Source organism: Crocuta crocuta, unplaced genomic scaffold (genome assembly GCF_008692635.1).
Source record: "Crocuta crocuta isolate KB4526 unplaced genomic scaffold, BGI_CrCroc_1.0 scaffold2112, whole genome shotgun sequence".
NCBI lineage: Eukaryota > Metazoa > Chordata > Mammalia > Carnivora > Hyaenidae > Crocuta > Crocuta crocuta.
The window spans coordinates 235677-245332 of record NW_027527133.1 but is presented as its reverse complement, the minus strand read 5'-3'; the positions used below and the strand labels follow the sequence as shown (position 1 = coordinate 245332).

General features: G+C 39.4%; 1 protein-coding gene across 1 annotated transcript in view; it reads left to right on the top strand.

Moving 5' to 3' along the window:
* Positions 1-5205: 5205 nt before the first annotated feature.
* Positions 5206-9656, top strand: part of PASD1 (PAS domain containing repressor 1) — a gene marked incomplete at its 5' end in the record, with an annotated part of 9877 nt that continues 5426 nt past the window's right edge. The window contains 2 exons of the mRNA XM_077752446.1: positions 5206-5332; positions 7217-7584. Coding sequence (XP_077608572.1) covers positions 5206-5332; positions 7217-7584 — 495 coding nt within the window. The remainder of the gene's footprint in view (positions 5333-7216; positions 7585-9656) is intronic.

Below are 9656 nucleotides of genomic sequence, written 5' to 3'. Positions count from 1 at the left end.
ACGCATAAAAAAAAAAAAAAAAAAAAAAAAAAAAGCAGCTCTCTAACGGGGATGGGCGTGGTTTGGTGTAGGCGAGTCTTAGCCTCTACTGTGTCCCGTGGGCTGCTCCCTGAGGTCCCACCTTGGTGGTTGTGGGGAGAAAAATTGCAGCATCCCAGTCCTCTTTCGAACCAAGCATTGCAGTTCACTCTTTTGAGTCCAATCTCCTTGTGCTGCAGGCGTAGTCAAGGTGGGCCATGTTCTATTTCCCAAGCCATGCCTCATTTTCAGATCTTAGTCCGTGTGCCCCATTGATACCACCCAAAATAGAAACCCACATGCCAAGTCCCTTAAAGCAGTTTCAAGCTGGAGCCAAGCCAGAAGAGTGGCCTAAATACGGTTTTAATTTTGAGAAGTATCCCATCTAGGCCTAGCACTTAAGTGGTGTTCCACAGGTGCCATTTTGTAGCCATTTCTTATTGGAAGCCAGCAACTGCCGTACTTGTGTTGGGGAGTAAGAAGCTCTTGTCCCCTTCAAGGTCCTTCTAACTGGACTAAGAATCAAATCAGCATGAGACAGATTAATGGGAGAGAATCAACTTTATTAATGTACATGCAGGGAACCCACACAGACATGGAAATTTCAAAGAAGTCAAGCAAAATAAGGTGTATATGTCATCCCGAACTAAGGAAAAGGGGGTAGGAGTCTGGGACTTTAAAGGGAAGGAATGCAATCCTTAGGAAGAATGAAAAAGAGTAAATATTTGGTAAACAAATGTTGGCTGGGCCACTCAGAAACAATGGGACACAGAGAGGACTTTAATCAAACAAGCATTGTTAGGCTCTTCCCTATATCCCATCCCTAGTTCATGGTATACTGTAGTTATCTATGGTGATAGCCCTCTTCCTGGAGCAGGGCTTCTATCTAAATTTTTTAGGCAATTGTCGAGGTTACAGGCAGAGTTTTTCTTGAATCTGCTGGATTTTGATTACTTTTAACTCAAGATAGTCTTCATGCCAAAGTGGCCCATCTTGGGGCAGCCTGCCCTTGACCCCTAGCACTTAGGATGGTCCCTGTAGTACCTTACAAAAAAAATAAGCTAAGCTCTATGCCATTGCTCAAGATCTTTTTGACTTGGGAATACATTTGAAAATTATGTGAGTAGGCTCATGAGACTGCATCATCCCATCATGGGCAGTATCCAGCCCCTAATTAGCCTAGATTGTCCCCATCTGCTTCCTAAGCCACTGAATGTGTCATTCATTGATCCATTCACCAGATGTTACTAGAGGGAATCTTAGGAATTAACATTAATAGAAATATGAAACCTGGACCTGCTCTCAGTGATCTGAAACTGTAGTCTGGCAGATAAGGTCAAACTACAAGAAAAAGGCATAGAACAGAGAAAACCTACCAGAAAGCCTTCTCTGTGAATGGTGTTCCACCTTACCTGACACTCCATGGGTGCCCATGGCACAGCTGCTTGGCTAGATCACTGCAGTGGTGGTTGTGCTGCAGAGAGAAAAATGGTCTAGGCTTCAGAAGATAAGAGTCAATTCCTGATTGATTTTGCCATTTACTAATTCTGTGACCTGGGGAAAGTTATTTTCCCATGGGAAGTCTCCATCTTCCTATCATTAAAAGAGGAGTGGTCATCTGCTAGGCTATCTCATCTGGTTGTAACGAAGTTCAAAGGAACCTCATTTATCAGTGTATTTTTTTGTATTCCTGCAATAGAGTGAAGCTTCTGTGAAAGCAAGACTGTCTTGTTCATCAGCATGTCCCCAAATATCTTGAACAAGGCTTATCACATGTAGTAGGTACTCATAAATATTAGATGCACAAAAGAATATTGTATGTTATAGCACTGTGTTATTTTTCTTAATAGTTTATTGTCAAGTTGGTTTCCATATAACACCCAGTGCTCATCCCCACAAGCGCCCTCCTCCATGCCCATCACACCCCTTCCCCTCCCCCCCATCATCAGTCCTCAGTTTGTTCTCAGCATTCAAGAGTCTCTCATGGTTTGCCTCCCTCCCTCTCCCCCACTATTTCCTCCCTTATTCTCCCCCATGGTCCTCCATTATAGCATTCTTAAAATGTACACTAAAGGGATTCCAAGAGCAGTATAGATAGGCTGGATGGGTGGACTCTCACTTTGGTTTTCAGGCCTCCATGTGATTTTGTCTGAAAGGATATGTGTGTTTCTGGAACTGTGCAGACAGCAAGTCTTTCTACTATTTAAGCTCTTCTGAAACATGGGAGATACTGTAAGCACATATTTTAAATAGCAAGTGCTGATTTTGGACTGCCTTTTCCAACTATTGCTCATTGTAGGGGAGCAGAATTTATCATTCCAAAATATGTCTCTAGCATAAGGATTATTTTAGGCTGAATATTTTTAAGAAAGTGCAAACACAGGAGACGCTCAGAAAACTGAGTAGAAGTTACCCTTTTGTAAGAGATATTTACATTTATTTGTAAGGGAAATCTCTATTTGTAAGAATGTCTCCCTCCTTGTACCAGAACGAAGAGTCTAAATCACTAGAAACTCCTCAATGGAGAAGACAATGATTTAGATCTGCACAAGAGTCTTACCCTTATTACTGTGCTTTTCCTGCACACCTCCCATAACTGACTCCCCCCAGTCCCAGCATCTTCTTTTGTCTTTAGCTGGGGATGGTATTTAAGGTGATGGCTTCAGCCATCTTGGGGAGTCACTCAGTTTACCCAGGTCTCCTATGTATGTACACAAGAGATATCCATGTTTGATTTTTCTCTTGTTAAAGAGAATCTTGTTCAGGAATATTGAAGGATACCAAGCTACTTGTATGTAGATAAAACTTTCTGAAGACAATACCTCTGCTTAACCTAACATTCTGTTCAAGAAAGTATGAAATGGAGGAAATTACATAGAAAAAAGGCTAATTTAAGCAAAACAGTGCTCTGTTTACACACAAACTAATTGCAATTATGCTAGGAAAAGAGGCCAAGACATCCATATAGCTCTGGCTATCAGTCTGGCATCTACATTGTTGATAGCCTTACCTCATCAGTCAGTCAACAGATATTTACCCAGGATCTGCAGTGTGTAATGTGTGAACAATCCAGAGTCCTTTGACTTACTGTGTTTTGAGGAACTTAGTGTGTTTTGAGTAAAGCTGGATTTAAAAATTCTCACTGTATAAAATTTATAATACCTAAGTAATTATAACATTTAAGGGTACATTTTTTAAAAGAAACCCATAATCCCACCACCATGGCACAATTGCTATTTAATTTTGCTTATTCCCACTTAGTCTTAGTCTGCCATCATATGTATTTTTCACCTAGTGATAATGATACTCCACAGCTTTGGCTTTCATTTGTCACCCAGTTTCATCTTTCTCTAACTGTAATTATTTCAATAACTGTATAGTATTCCATGGAATTGAAAAAACTTCTGCTTCTAATCAAGATATAGTGCCTGGGACCAGATTTAACTTTCCTGCCCCAAATGACAAAATGTATGAAATAATAGTTTTCGTGATAATGTCTATCAGGCAACAAAGGACAGGGACTTTTTTTTGGTTGGTTTGTTTGTTTACNGCTATTGTTGAGAGTGCTGCTATGAACATTGTGGTACATGTGCTCCTATGCATCAGCACTCCTGTATCCCTTGGGTAAATTCCTCGCAGTGCTAATGCTGGGTCATAGGGGAGTTCTATTGCAGGGACTCTTAAGAGATGGGAAACAATCAAATGAGCCCTACAGTTGCCACAGCTTCCTGCAGGTGACAAATCTGCTCCCCTTCACTAGTATCTTTTTGCTTTTAAAATAATTTTTTGTTTTGTTTTTTCCAGGCCAGTTATCATTGCTGCACATGATTCTGTCCTTTTAAGTTTATTTAAGCTTAGTAATTTATGTTAATAGGTTAAATAAAACATATGAACATACAAAAATGGACATATTAATCAACACCCAAGTATGCACATTTCTATTGAAAGTCATCCAGGAAGCAGAGAGCTAGTGATTAAATTGATATATGACTGTGATAAAAAGCAGAAAGAAGAGGACAGGGAAAGAAAGGTCGTATCCCATCTCAGTGACTACCACCCCATCAGCATATCTTTCTAAATAATGAAAAGATTGTCACATCCCCAGCAACATATTTTTTATTTTAAAGAGTACAAAACACAGTGCACTTGAACAGGGAGGTTGTGCAATTTCCTGGAGTTCAAATGCTGGCATTTGATCTGGGTCAGTGTGTCCCAACAAGCAGGTTCCTTGTAGAAAAATTGGCATAGATCTCTGTCTTAATCCAGTCCAAAAACAACCACCACCACCACCACCACCACCAAATAACAAAACAAGAAACCCAAACAATAAAATTTTCAGCAGAGATGTAAAATATTCCACTAATCTAGGCACTTACATTTCATATGAGCAATGAGCTGCAGACTGTTCAAAAAGGACTCAGTTATTAGGGAAGTGGAAGTGGATCACTAAATTAGGAATATAATGTATGCAGTTTAAAGCAGGAAATGGCTTAAAAGAGCGCTGGGTTTGGAGTTATTGGATTCTATTTCTCATTCTGCTACTGACTTGCTGTATGACCTTCTCCTCTTTGACACTATCAAATAGGAAGGTTGCACTAGAAGCTTGCCAGGGCCATTTCCATCTCTGTGCTACTGGCACACAGAGTAAAGATGTTTTTACTAATAATACTTCCAACTTTAATCTGCATTTAAGCCTACTCCATGGCTTAAATGCAGATTAGAAGTAGTCGTTAAGCAGTCTGCAACTGACCTTTCTTTACACTCAGTGCAGGCTGCATGTGCAGGACCTCTGGAGAAATGGCCCTGTTGGTGGTGGTACCCTTCTCCTACAGCCACATCAGCATCCTACCAACACCTCTGAAAGCTATGTATATATTTTTTGCCATGGCCTTTGATTGGCACACATTTTTCTTATGTTTGTGCTTTCAGCACATCTATACTGTGTTTATTTTCTCAGTTTTGACTATGTATAGCATGTAGCACCCATAATCTCTGCTTGTTATTACCTTCCAGCATTATTTTTTAAGGACTTCTTTAATGATGTTTTTGTTTAGGTATTCAATCAACATAAGCAATGTTGGAAATTGTGATGTGAAATGTATCCAGGTTTGTGTTCTTCCTGTGTTTCCTGTTGTTTATATATCTCTGTCTCCAAATTGAAATGTCTTCTCTTTTGGAAATTCCCAGGATCAAGTTGATCTTGTAACAGTCGAACGTTATGGATCACCAGAATCTGTTCGTGAAAGTGAAATAGAGTCTGCCACATGTTATGACTCCAGCACATTTTCTGTGGAAAGCATACCTGAATCACCAGGTAGGTACATTTGGACATTTGGATAGGGATTATCAGAATAAAAACAGTGGCCCACAAGGTAGTTATGGCTTTTCAAAGGAAGAAAGTGTTCTATTTATAATGGTGTGAAACCACAAGAGTGAACTTCCTTCATCTTCTGTAAGTTTTTTGAGATGATGATTTGAGAGCAGTGAAAGTGAATATCTCATCCATGGTTTGAGTGCTTGGGAATGGTATTATTCTGTCCCATTAAAATTTAATCTTCTAAAGATTGGTGCTAGATCTCAGTCCTTGGAGGAGTAGCATCTTACCTCTTTAATCTTAGTGAAGACTGTGCCATAGAGATTGCAGTTCAAAGAAACTTCTTGTTTTAACAAACTGTACTATAAGAAGAATTTTTAGTAAAGGCCAAAAAAGATAGTCTCTCAAAAACAGTAATATTTATTATGGAAGTTTTGGTATTAAAGAAATTTTATAAATATAATTGTATAAAAGTACAAAACTTGAAACAGTGCTGGAAGCATAAAACAGGTCATGCCCTCTCATTTGCTGACCTTAGCATAGAGTATTTGTATTTGGGAATCTTTTTTCTTTTTAAATATAGTTTATTGTCCAGTTGGTTTACATATAACACCTTCACATACAGAACTAATACATCTATTTTTAAAATAGTCTACTTAACAACGTTGACATTATTGCTACCAATCTCAAACTTAGTTTAAAAAGTCCTTCAAAATTGATTTAGGTAGGGGGAAGGCCATGAACCCATGACTGTGATTCCTAAAACATGTAAGAGCAAATTTAGTTTTAAATTTGCACACACTCTTTGGGATGAGTTTGGCAAAGGCAAGGAGTCCTGTATCTGCTCTCACATTACCAAATAGAACAGTTCTGTCATCCCTGAATTCCTTTGTGTTGTCTCTTTGAACTCCGACTCTGTCCTCCTCTTCTGGCAACCATTGATCTGTATTCCATCTCTGCTTTCCTTTTTCCCGAATGTCCTGTAGATGGAATCATATAGAGTCTCACCCTTTTGGTCCGGCTTTGTTAACGAAATGCATATAAGGTTCATCCACGTTTCATGAATCAATGGTTCATTCCTTTTTCCTTGCTGCATCTTAGTAGTAGTAGTAGTACTGCATCTTATGCATGCACCACAGTTATTTGTTTAAAAATCCATTAATCTACAAAAGGATATCTGGGTTATTTCCATGTTTTCAGTGATTATAAATAAAACTACTATTAATATTTTCATAGAGCTGGGTTTTTGTGTGTGTGGGAATAAAAATGTTTAATTGACTTGGTTAAATTCCTGGGAGTGGGACAGCTGGGTCTTGTGGAAAGTTTGTGTGAAAGAAACTGCCAAACTATATTCCAAAATGACTGCCATTTTGCAATGTTCAAATAATATTCTCCACTTTGCTTTTTGGGCTGTTGGAGGAGAATCATTTCTCAACACCTCCACTGGTACTTCAAGCATTCCTAAGATCCCCACATTCTGGAGAACCTATCTTTTTAGAAGTTATTTTTTTATTACGTTTCATTTGGTATTTACGTTTCATTTAGTTGGAAGTTACCAATTTTCAGAGGCACAGTCCCCCCAAATTTTATAATGAAAAGACACTCAGCATGAGTAGTTTGGGTACCTACCCACTTATGCTTGGGTGGGTGGAGGAAAAGTCAGACACTCCTTCCTTTTTCTTTATTTTCAAATACGAACAGATTTTAAAGTAATGCTCTGACTTACTCCTGGTACCTGGCACATCTAATCCTTAACATAGGATAAAACTGGACACTCCTGTTTTTATGACTTTAAAAGGGAAATCAAGAGAAATATGTAAATCTTTGATAATGTTGATATTTCTGCTTTCCTGGTCATGAATGACACTGTGCTTTCTTCTTCAGCTACATCATCTTTGCAGAGCTTTGAATTCGAACCTGAGGTGGAACAGGTGGATGATATGTATGAGGTTCAACAGGTGGATGAGGTGGAAGAGATGAGCCAGATGGATGAGATGGAAGAGGTGGAACAAGCAGACAAGGAAGAAGAGGTGGAGCGAGTGCAGGTGGAGGAGGAGGAAGAGTTGGAGCAGGTGGAGGAAGTGGAGGAAGAGTATCAGGAGGACCAGGAAGAGCAGGAGGAACAGGAGGACCAGCTGAACCAGGTGAATCAAGAGGACCAGCTAGACCACGGGGAGCAAGAGGACCATCTTGACCAGGTGGAGGAGGAGTCCCTCTCATCCTCCAGTGTGGCTGCTAGCATCAATGATGAGGTACCTCTAGGAGTCTTGCTCCATATATTTGTCTGGACCACTAACCTTGCAAAGCCCTGAATTTCCACTCTGTGCTCAGGTTCATTTTGCAGAAAGCATCTTATTTTTTTGTTAACTGTATCACCATTTCTGTCATACTGAATTTTCCAATTCTGCTGAGAATCCAGTGGACTTTAGCAAACAGGGAGGTTGGAGATTCTCTAAGTAAGACCAAATCTCTGTTCTTTTCTTAGTGTCAAATATGCAAAGACACTTTGTGCTTGAGAGAAAGTTTGGGCCAAATAGGAAGCTTATCCACTAAGAAAAGACAGTATTTTTAAGCACTGTTCCTTATCACCTGTGAGGAGATGCTAACCATCTCCAAGAAAGATGACATTAGAGCAGCACCTCTCCACCACAAACTAGGCTTCTCCAATGGAATTTTTATTAGGTTAGAAGCATGCCTTTCAGAATGTTATGTGTATCCAACCTTCAAATGTCAACACTGATGTATGGTCCGAGGCCAAATCAATACAGCTGGATTAACTACTCTGTTGCTCTTCTATCCTCAAATTTGTGTACATAATCACAGATTTGGACAATCATCTTTTATAATAGACAGGATTATTAAAATCAGGATTGGCAGGCAAGATAATGAGTTTATGGTTTGTTACATGGAATTGTGTGCATTAATTATGAAGCCTAAGATGAGTCACTCCTTCTTCTAATGAGAAGAACTGAGGGATAGAAGACAGTGTGCAATGACCTTGGCACATCCCTGCATATCAGTTTCTCAATCTTGAAATGGTCTGCTTGTCTTGTGGGGATTTTTGAACTGATAGGAAAGATTTTTGAACAATTTAAAAGAAAATGTCTGTAGAAATCCATTTTGTCCTTATTTATGTCTTTATTATGCCAAAAAGCTATGGTTCACCTTTCACTGTTGACAAGTTTCTCTTCTGCTTTCAATGAATTTATAACTAAATTTTCAATATAACTTTTTTAAAAAATAGTCAAAATAACCAGCAATGAGTGTGCATAGTGCAGCTCTGCATGTGGTAGCATATTTGGCTTATTTTGGGGTGCCATGGATTGACAGACAGGGATGTATCCAGAAGATTAAGACCAGGATGGAGGAAGGCTGAAAAATTTCATATTGTCAGTAGTGGAAAGTAGTCACAGTGGAAAGCATTGGAGAAGGGAGACTGGGAAGGGACAGGACAGCCTGATCCAAGTAGCTGCATAGCCATCATGTTCCTGAAGTGGAAGACGAGTCTCCAGTGGATCAAACTAGGATGGAGAGCCAGCAGCTCAGGACAGGCAGCTTTCCACTCCTCTCAAGAAAGCCTTTCTCGGGGCGCCTGGGTGGCTTAGTCGGTTAAGCGTCCGACTTTCGCTTAGGTCATGATCTCGCGGTTCACGGGTTCGAGCCCCGCGTCGGGCTCTGTGCTGACTGCCAGCTCAGAGCCTGGAGCCTGTTTCAGTTTGTGACTCCCTCTCTCTCTGACCCTCCCCTGCTCACGCTGTCTCTCTCTCTCTCCTAGAAATAAATAAAACATTTAAAAAAAAAAAGAAATTAAAAAAAAAAAAAGAAAGCTTTCTCATGCCCATTGTCCCTCTTNCCTCCAGTCCTGAGTTTAGAATTTTTATTTTATTTCACTTTATTTTATTTTATTTTATTTTGTTTTGTTTATCGAATGCCTGCTCTCTTATATGAAGATTTATATACTATACAACAAAAGAAGGACAATTAGACAATTTTTGATGGCTTAAAAATACATATATAATTTCTTATTCCAAGTGAGAAAAACAACTTGAATGTTTTTTCCTCTCTCTCTTTAATAATTCAGCTGTATTCTTCCATTAGCCATAAAGGGGTTGAAGGCCACAGTATGATAAAATGGACTTTTGTTTTTGTTTTCTAGTAGTCACATGTATATGTACCTTCTCCTCATAATTAATATTGAGACTGTGGCTCTCTCCTCTTATTTATACACACAATATCCAGCCCAGATCAGCAAACAATACCTTTTACAGATAGCTTTTTTTTCCCCAAGAGCCCCACCTCTTTTCTGCCCCTTTAGCTAGCTAGC